Raw genomic sequence first — 19,663 nt, 5'->3', positions numbered from 1 at the left:
AGAGCAGCAGAAACATTTGTCAGCAGTTTGAGCAGGAGAAGGTGATCTTCAGAGTAGAAATGAGACAGAAACCTTCTTGACCCTTGTGGTGAGGTCCTGTACCAAGAGTTTGAGCAGGTTGTGAAGAGTCTGTAGTTCTTTGGTCTGAAAGCACAAGAAGAGTCGACTCATTAAAGGAGAAAACAGGAGATATTGTTAGTTCTTCTGTCGCTCTGCAGTTTCCTTAGACTGAATATCAAGATTATATATTAAATGATTTCCCATGTGAGCCCAAGAAGACTTCAATAAACTCCCTCCATCCCCTGAACACAACACATTTTATTACCATGTTAAATCTTTTTTTTGTTTTTTTTTTTTTTTAATGTTTTTGAGTTTTAATCATAGTTTTTTTTCTCTTTGCTTGTTTAGTTTTGTCATCTGTGTGAAAGGTGCTAAACAAATAAAGTTGAATTGATAAACTGAATAACTGACTAACTCATGATTGTGACAACAGAAGTATTTTCATTGTGATTTAAGGGTTTATTTCATTTTTAAGGTTGGGGTTAAAATCTTGACAGAAAAAGATTAAAGAAATAAGCTACATAACAAAAAGCAATTAAATCAAACAAAAAAATTAATACAATAAAATATAAAAAAGTTTTATTGTTAAAAACATTTACAAAATTTAAGATGTAATTTTCTAATTAAACATTTAATTTTTTAATTAAATATTTTGTCTTTTTAAAGGTTTAATAATCTAATTAAATGTTTTGCATTTTTTTTAAATGTTTAATATTCTTGTTTAATTTATTTTTTAAATGTTTAATCATGGAAAATATTTTATCTGTAATTTTTAATATTTGTATTTTAAAAATTTTGTTTAATTTCATAATGACATGTATTGTATGTTGTTGAATTATCTAATTCAATACTTTGTCTGTTTAATAGAGTTAAACATTAAATACAATTAAATTATATGTACATATACCACCTTTTAATAATTAAATTACAATCTATAATTCCTATTTGAAGTTTTATTGTCTTTAAGATGTAATTTTCTAATTAAACATTTAATTTTTTAATTTAATGTTTTGTCTTTTTAAGGGTTTAATAATCCGATTAAATGTTTTGCATTTTTAAAAATGTTTAACATTCTTCTTGTTGAATTGTATTTTTTAAATGTTTAATGATGGAAAATACTTCATCTGTAATTTCTAATATTTGTATTTTAAAAATTTTGTTTAATTTCATAATGACATGTATTGTACCTTGTTGAATTATCTCATTCCATATTTTGTCTGTTTAATAGAGTTAAACATTAAATTACATTACATTCTATTAAACAGACAAAATATGGAATGAGATAATTCGACAAGGTACAATACATGTCATTATGAAATTAAACAAAATTTTTAAAATACAAATATTAGAAATTACAGATGAAGTATTTTCCATCATTAAACATTTAAAAAATACAATTCAACAAGAAGAATGTTAAACATTTTTAAAAATGCAAAACATTTAATCGGATTATTAAACCCTTAAAAAGATGAAACACAGGTACCCATATAGCTCAACGGGTTAAGCAGGTGATCCATGTACAGGGGCTGGTCCCTGATGCAGCGTCCCGGGTTCGAGTCCCGCTAATGGCGCTTTGCTGCAAGTCTTCCCCCGACTCTTCTCCCCTGTTTTCTGTTTGTCTCTCACGACACCTATCCAATAAAAAGACAAAATATTTAATTAAAAAATTAAATGTTTAATTAGAAAATTATATCTTAAAGACAATAAAAGTTCAAGTAGGAATTACACTGAAAATACAATGAAGGATTTAAAAAGAAAATTAAACATTAAAAGGTGGTAAAACATTTAAAAAGAAAAACCTTAAAGATTTAATCGAACTATTAACAGACTGAAGGTTCAAACTAACAGAGAACTACTCAAGGACTTTTAACATTTCAGTCCTCAGATTGTGTGAAGGTTCAAACTAACAGAGAACTACTCAGGAACTTAGAAGATATCAGTCCTCGGACTGTCTGGAAGTTCAATCTAACAGAGAACTACTGTGGGACTTAGAAAATTTCAGCCCTCAGACTGTGTGAAAGCTCAGGTCCTGAGGACTCGGGAGGTCTGGAGGCTTTGAAAGTCTTGGAACTGAGGGTTCAACCCTCCAGCACAAAGGCTAAAGTCCAACCTCCTGAGAAAAACGATCGAGTCGAGACTCAAGTTAAAAAAAACTCGAAAATGGCAAAAAAAAATAGATGATAAATGCGCAAAAAAAAAAAAAAAAAAAGTATCGCGCGCAGCTTAGAGGGAACAGTGATCCCAAAACTGTTGATAAATTATTTCTCAATAAAAACTCATAACCAGTTACATAAGCACACCCTCTTTACTGACCTCTTTACCAATAAACCCCAAGACATACTTTGCCAAAATCCATAATAATCCATAAAATCTTTATTTGCACCAGCCCCATGTGAAAATGACATCAGTCTGTATTTGTAGAGCATCTCATGAATGTAGCAGCACCGTTTAAATGTTTCATAACACAGAATATAAGCAGAGTATATAGGGATACAGACAAACATGGGAAATAAGAAACGTGCTCTTCAATAGTTATTGTCATTATTATTACTAGTAATATTATTTTTGTGTCCACTACAACCCATACAATCATCTAGTGTAGTCAAACAGGTATGTGTGCATGGCGAATCAAATCCAAAACAATCCATGAACCAACGACCACGTCTTGATTGCACTTCATATTATTGACCACTAGATGTCCTACTCGAGCACTGTGTGTCATTGAGGCCTCGAGTAATGAACCATGTTTTGAATAAAGTGTCGAAGATTCAACAAAGCCTCGATCAGCCATCACTAAACAGAAGACTGACACAGGATGACCGCAAAAAAACTCAGCGCAGTACTCCGCCAAGGCTGTTCAGTCGTTGTATGATTTCCGATGGCTGAAATCTTTTTTTAAAAAAAGCCGTGGATCCAGATTATAAGCCAAAACTTAATCAATTGGTGCTTGTGTTATTTGTGACCTTCACTGAAAATTTCATTCAGTCTGCTTCTGATTAATGTTGCTAAGAGACTACAGACAAACCAACATGGATCGTCACATAACTCTGCAGCATTCCTTGACAGACTAACAATAGAAAACGGTGAAGATAAAAAGTTACAGATACTTATACATGTATTTAAAATATGCATCAATCTCATACAATGTTGAAACCTCTTTTGTGGAGTTAAAAAATGAGAACAAATGCAGACAAAAAAAACCAAAAACAAAAAACATGTTTTTACAGCATATGATAGCAAAAATATAGATTTTAATAGTGATTCATTGTTTATTCACTGACTTTCAGTTTGATTGACTGGAAACTTTTCCTTCTCAAACAGGAAGAACTTTGCTGAAAACTAAAGTGAAAAAGATGAAATGTCAGACTGAAAACATAGAGGAAGAAATGACACTAGGTCTTTGACAAATTTTCAACTTTCGTGTGTATATACATGTGACTAACTGAAATAAAAACTCTTCAGAAAGCCAGTTTACTGGACTGAAACATGGCTACAGCTAATAAAGACACTTCACATCACATTTAAACAACATTTTATTTTGTCCAGTCAGTTTTAGAAGAAATGTAAAAACATACAAACAATAAAAAGTCAGATAGATTCATATTTCAGAGTAAAACCTTTGTCACCTGTTCAGGTAAAACTCTGCTCGACTACGGGCAGGTCAGGTCACATGTCCCTGAGGCAAACTCTTCAGGCCGCTGATTGGCTGGACTGTCACAGTGATGTCATCTGTCCATGTCAGCTGTTAGTTGATTGGCTCGTAGGCCGTCGTTGAGGCCGTCCTCTTACGGATGCAGACATAGACTCCGCCCAGCAGCATGAGGACCATGGGAGTTCCCAGACCGACCGCCATGATGGATATAACCAGCGGAGAGAAGAAGTCGACAGGCGGCGAGCCGACGCCCACCAGCAGCGTCCTGAGGGAGACAGGAAGGAGAGATGAGCGTTTGCTAATCGATCCAATTGATCGATTGATGAGAACATCTGGACCCAAACAGACCAGCTGAGGAACTTGGTGTTGTTGTAGAACGGTTCTCCAGCGAGGCCGAAGCTCATGTTCAGTCCAACCACCTTCGGTTCTGAGTAGAACGCGTGGATCAGAGCGGACGAAGCCGCTGTCACCTCGCCGCTCTGAGGCTGCGGCTTCGAGTGGCGGCACGGCGTGGCGTCTTCCAGAACCGGGTGGCGCTGGCGGTACGCCACCGGCTTCCACTGAGCGAAGCCCAGAACATCAGAGCTGCTGTTCTCTGAAGAAACCCACTGAGACACCTGAGAGACACAACACACCTGGTTCAGGTAGAGACCAACAAACAACCAGGGATGGCAAGACAGACACACAACACAACACAGATACACAGACACACAACACAGACACACAACAAAGTGTCCACTAGAGCTGCAGTGATTAATTGAGAAGTCAGCCGTCAACCTCCATCTGTTCTGATAATCGACGAATCAGTTTGTTCTGGTTCTTCCTCTGTGACAGTGAACTGAAGATCTCCGGACAGAACAAGGTACCGACCCACTCTGCAGCTGTTATTCTGACCGGTTTAAACTGGATTACAGAGTTGTGTAACTGTGACTGGTCTGAAAGATGTTAATGATAAACTGTTTTAATAAATCTCAGTGAAACTTTAGTCTGAAGTTTAGGAACTCTGATAAACTGATGAACTGATTTGTGTTTGAACTGTGTTCATTGTGACTGTTTCAATAAAGTTTGCGTTATTGATCACCTTGAATATGGACGGCGTGAACTCGTCATCAATCGATTGGTGGACCTCCACCCTGCTCAGAGGATAAGCCCCGCCCACGGCCTTCAGCTCCAGCAGGAACCTGGAGTGTGCTGCTCGTGGCGACACTCCATCCAGCCACACCTCCAGCTGGGAGGAGTTAGCAGAGTGCAGGAGGCGGGGCCAGCTCAGGCCACGCCCCTCTGAATCAAACACCGACAGCTGGACAACAAAAGAAAGGTCATGAATGTATCAATGTATCTATTGATCAGTGTGTTGAAATTAGTTCTGCATGATGTCATATGAGGTCACCGTGGCAACGGACCTGCAGGCAGAGCGAGCCGTTGGTGAAAGTGGTGGAGGTGCCACAGAGCGAAGCGGTCAGATCCAACAGCTTGAGGCGGGACCAGGTGAAGTTCTGCAGCTCGTACGGAGGGAAGAAGTCGGAGGGTTCGGCCGTATCGTTCACATCATCGTACTCCAACAGCTGAGACACAAACACAGTTAAACACCTGAGACACCTGTGACACCTGACAGGAAGTGACTGACAGACTGACCCGGCTGAACACGATGCCGCCGCTGTACAGAATGCTGCTCTCTGGCTCCACCTTCAGGCTGCTATGAGCCGGAAACTGAGTCCAGTTCACCTGAAGACAAACAAGAATATCAGGAACAGGTGAGACAGAATCATCACCAGGAAATGAGTCACATTTTGGTCCATTAAAACTCTTGTTTTTATGATTAATGGCAACTAAGACAAAGAAACTCTTTGCATTTCTGTTTCATTACTCCTGCAAACTGTTAGAACGACGGAGAGTCTCTTTGAAACTTTTGGAAACGATTTTCTAACTGAGTCCTGCTGACAGATGACATTTCGGAGTTCTCTCTCCTTCATCTTGCTCTGTTTCCATTGAGCTGCAGGACTTTATGATGCAGTGAAATATGAACCACAGTGAGTTTAAAATAGACAGAACCTGGCTAGAATTCAGACAATTAATGAACACGAATGCAGCCGTGCAACGTGTTCAGATAAATATTACTGAAGGACTCGGTCATGAAGAAAATGTGGATGTACGTGCATGTTGATAACAACTTCAGACCATCTGAAACTGATCATCAATATTCAGTAACATCAGACCTGCACAGTGGAATTCGGGCTGTCAGTGTGGACCAGCAGCAGCGTCGGCGCCCCCTGGTTGCTCAGCAGGTAGTGCAGCGTGTCATTGTCTCCCACGGCTCTCACATGTAGCAGGTCTCCATCAGGAGGCGTCGCATGTGAACCGGGATTCAGCTGTACGGTGACCTGATTACCAATCAATACATCAATCAATCAGGGGTTTCAGATTCAGATATACTTTATTCATGCACAGAGAAAAATAAATATATAATTCTACCAAAGCAGTTTCCAACAGATGTACATGAAAGGGAACCCCAAGGAAGCAAAAGTGCTTATGTGGGGACCCAAGCAACCGAAAACATCATCACCCACATTCCCCTAAACCCCCACCTCTGACCCTCCACCCCCTCAACATACATCACACACAGGTACCCACACAGTCACGCATACACACAATCACAGGCAGCATCATTTCCAAACAATACACGATTTTGTCAGAGATTATACATAGGAAGATGGTAGTTTTTTTTTTCTAACATTTTTTGGAAGGCAGAAAAGGACTATGACAATTTAATGAACCCATCCAGCTCATTCCACATCTGCGGATCCCTGCTAACAACCCTCAGGCTTGTACGTTTAAGTTTACGCTTCTTCCCCAATATATAATGTTTTTTCCTGGTGTTATCAGTGTGCAGGGGACGAGAGATTGGGATGAGCTCACATAAGCGTTTACTGAGTTAATTGATAACCTGATACATAATACAGGCGTTGTGATAGATGTTAAAACCAGGAAGCCTCAGGAGATCAAGAGAGAGGAAAATAGAGCCAGAAGGAGCTGCAGAAGCAGACCATGTAAAAGCACGAATTATTTTCTTTTCTAAAGAGCGTAGTTTGATGAGATGACTTGGAAAAGTGTTACACCATATTATATTTTACACACAGGAAGAAAATCTGAGAAAGATCATCACTGATCGCAAAATCCGAGTTTGATTGATCGTTTTACGGAGAATATATTGATCGTTAAAGAGTCAGTTTCTTCAGGACATGTTTCCAGCAGCTGGATTCATATGAAGTAAAGAATGAAGCGGAACCGAAACTGACCGAGCATGTTTAAATATTTAAAAATCGATCCAAACATTAACGTCATTTCTACATTTTCAGACTCAGAAGTTAAATTATGTGTCCTTCGATGGAAAATGAAAACAGAAAATAAAGTGAATCTTCTGAACTCTGCTCAAATAACGAATTTAACGTGAAAAACAAAGTTTCACGAGAAAAACAAAGTTTCACGGCAGATTTTTAACCGCTGTTTGCTCTTTGGGACCTGTCTGCGGTCTCACCTGTCGGCCGTCTCACCTGTCTGCTCTCTCACCTGTCTGTTGAACGTTTCAGCTCCAATAAACAGCCTAAAAACACAGAAGGTCAGAATCAGACGAACTGCGCCAAACCGACTCTCCGCTGCGGCCGCCATCTTTGTTGTGACTGTCAGCGCCGCGGTCACGTGACTTCCTGAGTTTGTCAGCTGACCGCGCAGAAGCGCAGCGAGTCCTCGGCTTCTGATTGGCTGAACCGTGAATTTCACTTCCTGATTCATCGCCAATCAGGGTGCGCTTTCGTCATGAAGACAGATGACTTTTCAAAAAACGTAATTGAAAATAGAATTTAAAAAAAAACTAAAAAATTAAAAATGTAAAAATCATCCATTATATATGGTCCGTGTATTTATCTGGCAATTGGATATTCCATTCTGAAATGGGTATTGAAAAACAAAAAACGAGTGGCTATTTGATCTTCGTTTTAAAATACAAAAATTAAAATTGAAATACAAGGCGTTTTTCCTTTTCATGATCAAAAAGGGATGTACAAAATTTTTAAAATGCTTTGATTTTCATTTTATATTTAGAATAACAAAAAAATAAAATCAGTAAGGGACAGAAACGAAAAAAGGTCATTTTTTTTCATTTTCTGAGACCGGAAGTGGTCATCAGCAAGTGTGGAGCCAAACGACAGCAAGATTCTCAGAGGGCGGAGCCAGAGAGCAGGTGATTGGTCAGACTGACTGAGAGCCAGAGAGCAGTGATTGGTCAGACCATAGATACTATAGAAGACAGCGCGCTAGCGGATCTAGTCTGCTCTATGTATCTATGGTTATCACGTCTGGTAGCATCTCTGGCTGCTGTTGCCCTTGTTTTTGGAGTAAAACACGGTAAGAAGATAAATACTTCTAACCTGGAGCGTTATTTTGTTGTACGTTAAGTCAGCGACTTGTGAAGAGTTGTGTTTTGTCGTGTTTGAGCAGTTGGTCCGGACGCGTTAGCTAGCTAAGCGGCTAAGTTAGCTAGCGGGCTACTTAACACAGGTGGCTAACTTACCGCTGAACACCTGTGTTAGTTGCTGCTGCAGATGTCCTCATTATTAGAAGGAACTTCTCAACCTGTATTTCTTTGTTGTGTATTTTAGCTTTTAAAAAAGTTATTTTGCTTTAAGGTTAACTGAAACCCGTTGAGCTGCACTGAAGTTTAACATTCAGCTGGTTTGAATTAAACGCACTTAACATTGAACAACATTGCCTCTCTGAATCTCCATAATTTCATTAAATTCCTTCTCTCTTCCACTGCTCAAGTTCAATCCAGTATATAAAATGACTAATAGTGAATAAACTAACAACCAGCCATCGTATTTATTTATTACTGTATGTATTTGTAGTAAAACATGAGATGAAACATCCTACTTTTGGATCTAGAACTGCACAAGCTGTTGATTTTCAGTCACCTGATGAGTTAAACTCCCCTTTTTATGTGAGGTTGAAGCAGAAAGTCTGAGTTAACAAAGAAAGTTGTTTATAATTTGCGATACCTGTTATCTCTGACTGAGGCTTTAGTTTTTGTTGAGCCAATTTACACGTAGAAACTTTGTTCAGGAAGATTTCTCAGTAGCTCAGAGGACAGGCTGCTTTTTACACAACCTTGTAAGAGAATGTCTGCCAATGCTTTCAGCAGAATTTAGAAACACAACACTTCCTAAACAGATATTTTGAGGCTGTGAGGTTGAACGTTTGAGAGTATATCAGTGTGTGTGTTTGTGGTCTTTCTGTTTCTAGGTGGAAGCTGAATTAGTGAGGATGACTCCTGCTGCTGTCATCTCTAAGCTCCTCACACATCTTTACCTGCACATGAGGAAAATCACTCCTGTAGAATGCAGGTATGTTTGTCATTATTATAAAAAGATGTTGACTGGTGACCTGTCAGAAACCCATTATACAGAGTCAGCCAAAATAATGTTTACACACATCAGGAAAAGAAAAACTTGCATAAATATTTCAATACCAAATTTATTCAGACATCACAAGATTAATAAAAGTTATCTTTGGCCTCTACAATTACAAGAGGTGCTCAAAGTGGTGGCCACTGGCTTCCAGACATTTCTGTTGTGTTGTAGACGTCACTTGTTGATGCTCCATTCATGAGGGTAGCGCCATCTGTTGGGAAAACATCGTACAACAGGACACAGCGTTAACGTGATTTGATCAAACTTAGAAGAGGAATCTATATGTATAGAAGTACTTATACAAATGAAATATCTATCAAAGTTTTTCTTTTTCTGATGTTTGTACATTATTTTTGGCTGATTCTGACTCTGAACTTAATGAGAATAAAACTGTCATTTAATTGTTGCTCTGAAAGCTTCTTTAGTGAAAACCAGCTGGTGTTCTGCTTTGAAACAAACTGCTGTTGAGGTCTGTGTTTTTAGGTTTAACCCCACAGTTTCTGAATGAACTGATAGTTTTTTTTTCCTGATCAATGTGGACGTTATAATTGATGGTAACATTTACTGATCATATAATCAGCATGACAATATAACAGTCTAACATTCTGACCACCTGACTAATACTGTGTTGGTCCCTTTATGCTGCTAAAACTCCTCTGACCCAGTGGTTCATCAGAACCTCTGGGGATCCTGTGGATTCTGTGGATCCTGTGGGTTGCAGGGTGGATCCTACCTAGACCAGGCTGATCCTGGACCATTCCACAGATGCTCCATCAGATCTGGATGTGGGGAGTGTGGAACCCAGGTGAACAGCTCAGCTCTGTCGTGTTCCTCAGACCACACCTGTAGTAGCAGTTTTAATTTGTCCTGCTGAGGGAGGCAGCTGGCATCAAGGACTGCTGTTGCCATGGAGACTAGGGGGTTGTTTGTCCTGCAGTGTTTAGGTGGTGGTACATGTCAAACATCCACATGAACATCAAGGTTTCCCAGCAGAACGTTGCATTAGAACAAGATGATGGATGATGTTCTCTTCAGCTGTCAGTGGTCAGAATGTTGTGGCTGATTGGTGGATCTGTCTGCCTTTACTCTGACATCCAGAGTTCTACAAAAGTGTAGAATGTGTGCAGTGCAGAAGAGAGTTACTTTATTGGATGCAGTTTTTAATTTTTTTTTTAAGGGAGAGCATTTTTTAAATCCACCTGAAGAAGACCTAATCTTTCCCTTCAAAGGATAGTTAATAATTACTACGGCTTCCATAGTGGTTCCATCAGAGAAAATCATATCCATATACAGATTTTTATTAATTCCAGGGCTGGTTCAGTAAAGATTATAATAATAACTACATCAGATAATTCTTGGTCGCAGTTGGAATTTTGCAGCCTGAGAGATGGTTGAGAAGGTTTCAGTTCTTGTTTTAACAAAATATGTTATAATAGAAGATCTTTTTTGTCATTGTACATGAAATTATCTGCAAACCAGCAAAGTCTATCAGTCTGGGGTATCTAAAAATAAATAAGTATAGAAAAATGCTTCTAAAGCCAATAATAAACAGAATATTTTGAGGGAATATTCTAAAAAGGAAAGAAAAGCTCCATTCTCACTCCTCTCAGGATAAACCGTCATTAAAATTGACTTTAAATTTAGCTTCAACACGAGATAAAAACATTTACTTTCATTACTGATGTTGTGAAGTTTTAAGAAAGTTCATGCTACTTTTATAAAATGATGAAAGTGAATAAATTGTATTTGTGTGATCTGTGTTTGATTTCTGTCTTTTCTCCTGTCATCCAGATGTTCAGAGGGAGATGATGCCACATCTGGTCCAGCAGATGGAAGGTCTTGAAGTTCTCTGACTGGCCTCGACTGAAGATGGTCGTCTCACTGGATTTAAGGTTCAGATGCTCAGTAACAAACTCCACCAATGAGCCAACAGGGAAGCTTTAGGTTTGTTAAAGGTCGCTATGAAGGTTTCACTGTTTTTCTTTGTGAATGCAATGAGCTCCAACTGAAACTTGAATTAGAACTTAGAAGTAAATCCTTCCATCTGAAAGTATTTAGTTGCATTAATAACCTCATAACATTCTAATTTTTATTCCAGTCTTGGTTGAAAATAGAATCTCTGTATTGATTCAGGTAAAAACTGACCTTCACAGCATGTTGGAGCAAAACAACCAGATGAAAACTGTGATGGTGTTGGATTGTCAGACCGTAATGTTGCAGCTCAAAGCAGCTTTTCTATCTCAGTTCATTCTGACATTCAGCTATGAATCAACACAGCAGATGGTGATCCATGCTGTGGAAGTCTCACATCTCCTGATTTAATGGAGCTGCTTTGCACTTTTTACACTGTTTATTCACCAACACTTTATTTAATAAAAGTCCCATCTAGTTTTTATGAGGAATGTGATGTTTTAATTTCTCTGTGAATAACTGCAGTCTAATGCAACAGCTGGAGTTGTAACATCTGTCCTGATGTTGATCATGAAGTATTGATCAGAATACTTATGGTTAGCAGTCATCCCTGAAGTTTTACATTCAAATCTTTACTTGTGAACTTTGGTAAGAAGCAGAAACTTTAGCGTTGCCATGGATACATGAGTGTTAAATTCTGTCCATGTTTCCATTTTGGGAAATTCAGTCCAGTTCCAGAATGTGGAGGAATTTGGTCTCAAACGCAGACAATAAATATTATCTGCAAGTCGGGTTATTGTTGTTTATCAGCACAATACAAAAAGATTGTTAGAAATATTCCAGTTAAGACTCTAGAATATCATGATTTATGTAAATTTACCTCAATAATGTGAATGTTCAGGTTAAGATTGTACAGTGATATTTATATTATGTAAGTTTAGCTGATTAAAGTTTATGACTCTGCATTAAAATATTATTTAAATTGACATCATTATTATAATATTTAGGGTCAGATCCTACAGTATTGAGATTAAGAAATCAAATATTCTATAAAATGTAAATACACTGAATAGAGGTCGACCGATATGGGATTTTCAAAGGCCGATACCGATTTTTTAAAAAATTTTCAGCCGATGGCCGATATCTAAAGCCGATCGTAGAAGCCGATTTTTAAGGCTGATATCCTTCTTTTTTTTTTAAAGCACGTTGATTACAAAAGGCAATTTAAACACTAAAAGTATATACATGTATATATTACAAATTAAATACACTAGTAGAACTCTAACATTTATTAAACACAAAAAGTGAAAAAGTACAATAACATAAAAAAATACTTAAAGTTTACAAAAAAATACAATTAAAAAGTAACCTGAAAGTGGTTAGGGTTAGGCCTGTTGTTGCCTGGCTCACTCGCTCCGCTCATGCTCCGCTCTCTGAGTGCCGGGGGTCCTTCTAAGGGAAAAGCGGTCACGGCAGCTGCCCGTACGGGTGCCTGATCACAAATCGGCTTTTTATTTGTAAATATCGGCCGATGGCCGATATTGAAAGAAGTTCATATATCAGCCCAAAATATCGGCCGGCCGATATATCGGTCTACCTCTAACACTGAACTCATTTGTTTGTTTTCCTTGCCACTGTCGCCTTTTGGCTTGCTCTGGGGGTTCAGGCATATGGGTTCTGGAAAGCGTCTCGAGACAATTTGACTGTAATTGGCGCTATATAAATAAAATTGAAATTTGGATATATTTAAGTGAGACTCTACAATATTATTTGACACGAATCTATCTAAATCAAAATTTTAATAATTTTCATGCCAAACATTTACTGGACTGATTTAAATATTAAAATCACTCCTTTCTAATCCTCTGCTGTACGTTCAAACCTGAGGCCTTAAATAGAAACACACAAGTATCTGATTGAAGGGACTTCTGCAGAGTCCTGGTTCCAGAACATGATGATAGAATTATAGACAAACTTTAACAAAAGCTGCCTGAGAGTTTACAGGTTTTTATGTTGGATTTCTTCAGTAATTTAATGAGAGTTATCAGCAAAAATCAAGTGTTCATTTGATGAACTTCATTTCCTAAAACATCCAGAATTGGAGCTCATATCTTTGGCAGCTGTAAAGTTTCTGCTCCTTCAAAGTTCACAACACAATGAATGAATTCCTAAAACACTCTCAATGCTGTAGAGCAGGGGTGTCAAACATACGGCCCGCGGGCCGGTATCGGCCCGCCAGGGGGTCCAATCCGACCCGTGGAATAAATCTACAATATGAAAAAAATACCTAAAAATTATGAAGTACGTTTTTTGATAAAACTGCAGTTCCCATATTGTCAGCTAGGGGCGCTCTGTTTTATTCAGAGTAGACAACATGACACAACACTGTGACTCAGAACTTACAGCAGATGGCAGCAATACGGAATCCGGGTCTGTAATCAGCATTTTGTCTATTGGAATTTTACCTGCTTTTCTGCTGGGCCTGAAACAGTCATCAGCAAGATGTCTTTGTCAAAAAGGAGAAAAGTGGACATCGAGTGTAGGATTTTCCAAGAAAAATGGACCAACTCCTATTTGTTTACTGAGGTGAATGAGAAACCTGTGTGCCTGGCGTGTATGCAGCAAGTTTCGGTGCTCAAGGAATTTAATCTTCGGCGCCACTATGAGACTCGGCATAGCGAAAAATACAACAACTTGCAAGGAGAACTGAGAAGACAGAAGATAAATGAATTGTTGGCAGGTTTGAGAAAACGGCAGTCTGTTTTCACCCGGAGCCGTGAGGTCAGTGATGCTGCAGTGAAAGCCAGCTACCTAATTGCTAGCAAAATAGCATTAGCATCAAAGCCGTACTCTGACGGGGAGTTTGTTAAAAGTTGCATGCTGAAGGCTGCAGAAATCGTGTCCTGAGAAGCGACAAGCTTTTGCCAACATTAGCCTGACAAGGAATACCATGGCAGACAGGATTTCAGAACTATCGACGGATTTGGACAACCAATTAAAACGCAAAGTGGAGTCATTTGTGACATTTTCTGTTGCAATTGATGAGAGCACTGATATTACGGCTGTCGCTCAACTGGCCATATTCATTCGTGGAGTTGATGAGACTTTGACTGTCACAGAGGAGTTTCTTGAGTTGGTGCCTGTTAGACACCACAACAGCCGAGGACATTTTCTGCGCTGTCGTTGGTGAGCTGGACAGGGTTGGAGTGGACTGGTCCCGTACTGTCGGTCTGGCTACAGATGGTGCGCCATCAATGATCGGGAAAAAGGCAGGTGTTGTGGCAAAGTTTAAAGACAAAGTACAAGCCGCAAATGGAGGGAGTTGTTTTTGGACATTCCACTGTATTTTGCATCGGGAGGCATTGTGCTGTAAGTCGTTAAAAATGGATCACGTCATGGAGGTGGTTGTCCGAACTGTTAATTTCATCCGAGCCAGAGGTGTGAATCATCGTCAGTTTGACTGCCTTCTCAGTGACAGTAACATTACCCATGGCCTGCCATACCACACTGAAGTAAGATGGCTAAGCCGAGGTGCTGTGCTAAAGCGCTTCTTCCATCTTCGTGAGGAAATCGGACAGTTCATGGAGAAAAAAGGTAAACCTGTTGTGGAATTACAAAGCCCACAATGGCTGCAGGACCTTGCATTTATGGTTGATATTACAGAGCACTTGAATAATCTGAACAAAATGTTACAAGGGCGCAAAAAAATTGTCACCCAGTATTATGACAGCATCCGTGCATTCAAGTAGAAGCTCACATTGTAGGAGACGCAGCTTGCCAGTGGTGACACTGATCATTTCCTCTGTCTAAGAGATGTATGTGCAGCCAGCATCAATGCTGACATGAGACAGTACAAAGACAAGATTACAGGATTGCTGTGGGAGTTTGAGAAACGATTTCAGGTCTTTAGTGAACTCGAGACAGAATTCACAGTTTTTCGCTCACCATTCACAGTAAAAGCTTCTGATGTGCCCTCCGACATGCAACTTGAAATAATTGATTTGCAGTGTGATGTAGAATTGAAGGACAAATTTGCCTCTGTGGGCTTGGAAACCTTTTATCAGCATCTCCTTCCAGGCTACCCTAAATTAACAGCACTGGCTGCAAAAGTGTTGTGCATGTTTGGGACTATCTTTGCGAGCAAGTTTTCTCAGTAATGAACATTAATAAAACAAAGCTCACACATAAGCACTTAACTGACATTCTGAAATTGGCTGCTACTCAGGACATGATGCCTGATATTGATGCACTTGTGCAGGCTAAAAGATGTCAAGTTTCAGGAGCAAATACAAAGCAGGAGTAAATCCTGTAAAATGCTGCTTTAAACATTGTTTGCACGATGAAAAAAAATGTTACTAAATGAAAACTTGCTCTAGTAAATACTGTGAAATTCAGTGTTGGTCAACAGATTCACTACAAAAGTGTTTGGTTTAGTGGAATATTATTTCTAATGCATGCCATCCATATTATGTATATAGTTTTTTAATGTATACATTTTATACATAAACAAAGCAGGTGACTATTTTCTTAATTGTCTGTATAAAATAGCTGCTACTTAAGATTTAAAGGTGTGCAGAGTTAATTTAGGTGTTCAGAATTACTTTCCAGATGTGGAAAATGGACTTCAAAAAATTTCTATATTTTGATGAGTTTGATTTTTTTTTTTTAAATTCCAGGACTATGTTTTTAAGTTCCACATACTTGTGACTAAATATGTTGTGCCATTGTACAATCACTGTGATCAGTTGTAATGCACAACGCACACAAATTAATGTTAAACTGAGGCATAGTGCTGTTGAAATTGCACTTAATTTAATCTCAGGTTGTTCATAATTTATTTTTTAAAAGGACAGTTCATTACATATACAGGTTTTTATAATATACTTGTTCTTCTTTGCACTAAAACATCTGAAAAACTTAGACTTATGGTTACTTCTCGGTAATTACGCTATAAGTTTACTGGTCCGGCCCCCTTGAGATCAAACTAGGCCGTATGCGGCCCTCGGTCCAAAATGAGTTTGACACCCCTGCTGTAGAGCGTTTGATGCTGAAGCAGTGATCAGTTTTTCTGTTTCTTCTCTGGAGATGCACAATGAGGGACGTCTGCAGCAACTGAGAAAGAGTCTCACCACATCCTGACATGAGGAAAAAGACTTTATTGAAGACTACAATGAGAAAAACTATCAGACAGCTGCATTCAAGGTGAGATCTGAACATTTGATCTGGAACAGGAATTCAATCACGGCAGCATGAGCTTCATTTCAGTCTGTAGCTGCTGAATTCATGGATGAATCATCTGGCACTAGAGAGGAAGACCATCAAACATCCACGTCAGCTGATGGAGGTCCAAGAGTCTCACCCAACAAACAACCTACAGAGTGAAGACCTTGAATCTGATTGGACGGCCTCCTATTCAGCCACGTGTGAACAAATGCCTCTAAGCTGATTTGTTTTCTAAAATAAATCTAATTTGAGTCCTAATCTATGCCTGTGTGTTTGCTTCTTTACACTGCTGTTAACAGTTTAGGCTGTTAGATTGTTCCAGATAAGACAAGTACAAGATTCTTCAGAGCCGTTCTACCACGAGCCTGACAGGAAGAACTCCAACAGCTACTGAATGTTCCTGTGGTTCCCTCAAGGCTACAGTAGGAGTCCTACGAGGACGAGCCAGTCCACCTGATGGTGGCCAGTCGCTGCGGTTCAAAGCCAACACCAACTACATGGACTTCTACTGGACCACACAGAGGCCTTCAAACCGGACCAACAAGTTCAGCGACTCCCCGACTCGTGGGTCTGAGGACGCCGCCGAGCCTCGGTCCAGCCGGCCACCTGTCTGTGGGTGTTTGAGTGCTGAGAGGTTTGTGGATGGATGTGAACGTGTCTGTGTTGAAACAGCAGCTTTGGACTCAGTAACGCTGGGAAAAACCAAGAGCTCCTTTATTTGTGACTTCCACTAAAAAACTGATGAAAATAAGTTTGCCAGGGTTCTGACTGATAACAGATTATTAAATAATGAAAATAACAGCTCTTGGAGGTAGTCATGACAGAAATGAGCAAACTGAGAACTTGGTTTGACTTGAATAAATTATCATTAAATAAAACTAAATTTATGCTGTTTGGAAAAAACAACATCAATACACAGGCAAATGTAATGATAAACAATGTTCACATAGAAAGAGTGTATGAGTATAAATTTTTGGGTGTTGTTCTAGATCACAAAATCTGCTGGAAACCCCATATTGAATATGTTAGAACAAAGGTAGCACGGAGTATTGGTGTGATGGGGATGGCAAGGCACGTGTTGAATGAGAGAGCTCTGTATATTTTGTATAATTCACTGGTGTTACCGTATTTCAATTATTGTTTGGAAGTCTGGGGAAACACATACAGGACCACCTTACAGCCCCTAACCATAGTCCAGAAAAGAGCCATACGGATCATTAGCAATGTCGGTTATTTTGACCATACTAACACACTATTTTCAAAATTAAACACACTAAAATTAAAAGACCTGGTTGACTTTAGAACGGCGATGATGATGTATAGAGCAAGAAACAAACTGCTACCTGTAAACCTACAGAGGTTGTTTCAGGACAGAGTAGAGGAATATCACTTCAGAGGGATATTGAAGTTTAAGCAGTGTTATGCCAGGACCACTTTGACAAGTATGTGCATTTCGATATGTGGGGCTGTTTTGTGGAACAGTCTGGATGAGGGAATCAAACAATGTAGGAACACATACCATTTGTACGTTTTAAAAAAATGTACAAAAAATATATCATTGAAAAGTACATAAATGAGGAAATATGATTTTTTTTTTCTTTTTCTCTCCACACTAATTAAAGAAAAGATGAATGTCAAACAGCGCTAAAAAATCTTGTTTCTTTGCATTATTCATATTCTGTTCGGCACTTTAGTGGGACTCAGACGTGTATTTTCCTCAAGAATCCTTTTTTTTTTTTTTTTTTTTTGGACTTTGCTATTTTGTTGAAAGGGGTGGGACTTGACAAGCCGCGGCTTCTCCTACTCCTTTTCGAATAAGACAGTTATGTCGGTGTTCTTTTGTTTATATTGTTTTGCCTTGTTCTGTTTTATTATTATTATTATTATTATTATTATTATTATTAGTATTATTTTTGTTGTTGTTTCTTTTTGTTGTGGACCTTTGTATTGTTTTACTTATTCGAAATAAACATTATTATTATTATTATTATTATTATTATTATTATTATTATTATATTCCTTTAAACAATCCTTTAAGGTCTACATTTCCTTTACACTGACTTCTTGGTATATGTACAAGAATTTTGGGTGGAATATACCATTAAGCCCAGTGTTCAAGGGTTCTTCTGGGAATATACTATTAAACCAACCTTTTAGGTAAATGTTCCAGGATGTTGGGTAGAATATACCATCAGATAAACCTTTTAGGTCTACATTGGAAGATTTTAGAGTAGAATATTACTCCATTTTTTTAAAAAAAGAAAATAGAATATTACTCCAAACCATCCTTTAGGTCTACATTTAAGGTGGAATACTCCTTTATACCAAGATTTTTTGGTCTACATTGAAGGATTTTAGGTGGAATATTCCTTTGAACGAACTTTTTAAGTTTATGTTCAAGGATGTTGGGTGGAATATACCATCAGACCAACCTCCAAGGTCTACAGTAGTGAATTTTAGGTGGAATATACCATTAAACTCACCTTTGAGGTCTACATTGAAGGATTTTCTCTAAACCACCCTTTCAGGTCTATATTTGAGGTTTTAGGTGGACTATTCCTTTTAACCAGCCCCTCAGGTCTCTCTGAGGATTCTGGATGGAATACTCGGTGAAGCAACATTTTAGGTGCATGTCCAAGGATTTTTGGTGGAATGTTCCTTTAAGGTGGATGTGTGAGGACCTTGTAGGTGGAATACTTCCTGAAACCAACCTTTTAGGTCAACATTCAAAGATTTAAGGTGGAATACTCCTTTAAACCAACCTACATTTCATATTTTGATCATTATCAAGTGAGAAACCTCAATCCAGACTCCTCATAATGACGTTTGAGATTTATGCTGCTGTTGTTTGTTTAGTCCAGACTAAATGACAGAAATCCACAACTGTAATTTTATTTCAGGACTCGGTTATTAAATGTCAAAACAATCCATGTGACTCTAAAAACTCAACAGCTTTAAAACTCTAAGATTAAACTCTCCACAAGGATCCAAAATAAGTTGGACTTCTACATGAGAGCTTTAATTATTCTTCATCTACTTCCTGAAAAGTTTAGTCAATAAAAAAGACAAAAACTAATATTTTCAGCTGAACTAAAGACAGACTTTGTGATTTTTCTGCTCACATGTTGTGTTGTTGTAAACTTCCTCTTTCAAATAAATATCCTCCTAACCCCCTGGAAACCAGTGTTTGTCCTGTTTTTGTGTTGCTCCTCCCTAGACAGCCGGGTCCTAATGTTTTTTGAGCAACACACCATACTATGATGTTTTTACAATGATGGTTCTACTATGGAACCAGTTTGACATGTTCAGGTGTTCTTTGTGTGAAAACTCAGAGATTTCAGGTATCAGAAGATGG

General features: G+C 38.5%; 1 protein-coding gene and 1 long non-coding RNA gene across 2 annotated transcripts; one reads left to right on the top strand and one right to left on the bottom strand.

Moving 5' to 3' along the window:
• Nucleotides 1-3,575: 3,575 nt before the first annotated feature.
• Nucleotides 3,576-7,516, bottom strand: glmp (glycosylated lysosomal membrane protein). The gene is made up of 7 exons (XM_023296048.3): nucleotides 7,280-7,516; nucleotides 5,929-6,093; nucleotides 5,348-5,437; nucleotides 5,116-5,277; nucleotides 4,794-5,012; nucleotides 4,061-4,329; nucleotides 3,576-3,977 (listed from the first exon to the last, which is right to left on the bottom strand). The coding sequence occupies exons 1-7, from the start codon at nucleotides 7,499-7,501 to the stop codon at nucleotides 3,806-3,808; spliced, it is 1,299 nt and encodes a 432-aa protein (XP_023151816.2). The 5' UTR covers nucleotides 7,502-7,516; the 3' UTR covers nucleotides 3,576-3,805.
• Nucleotides 7,517-8,675: 1,159 nt separating this feature from the next.
• On the top strand, nucleotides 8,676-17,945 carry LOC129350623 (uncharacterized). Its single transcript, XR_008604091.1, has 3 exons — nucleotides 8,676-9,108; nucleotides 10,966-11,066; nucleotides 16,171-17,945. It is a non-coding gene; the product is annotated as an uncharacterized LOC129350623 (long non-coding RNA).
• Nucleotides 17,946-19,663: the final 1,718 nt, after the last annotated feature.

This window comes from Amphiprion ocellaris, chromosome 15 (assembly GCF_022539595.1).
Source record: "Amphiprion ocellaris isolate individual 3 ecotype Okinawa chromosome 15, ASM2253959v1, whole genome shotgun sequence".
Classification (NCBI taxonomy): domain Eukaryota; kingdom Metazoa; phylum Chordata; class Actinopteri; family Pomacentridae; genus Amphiprion; species Amphiprion ocellaris.
The sequence above is the reverse complement of the archived record's forward strand: the minus strand, read 5'-3'. Positions and strand labels throughout refer to the sequence as shown.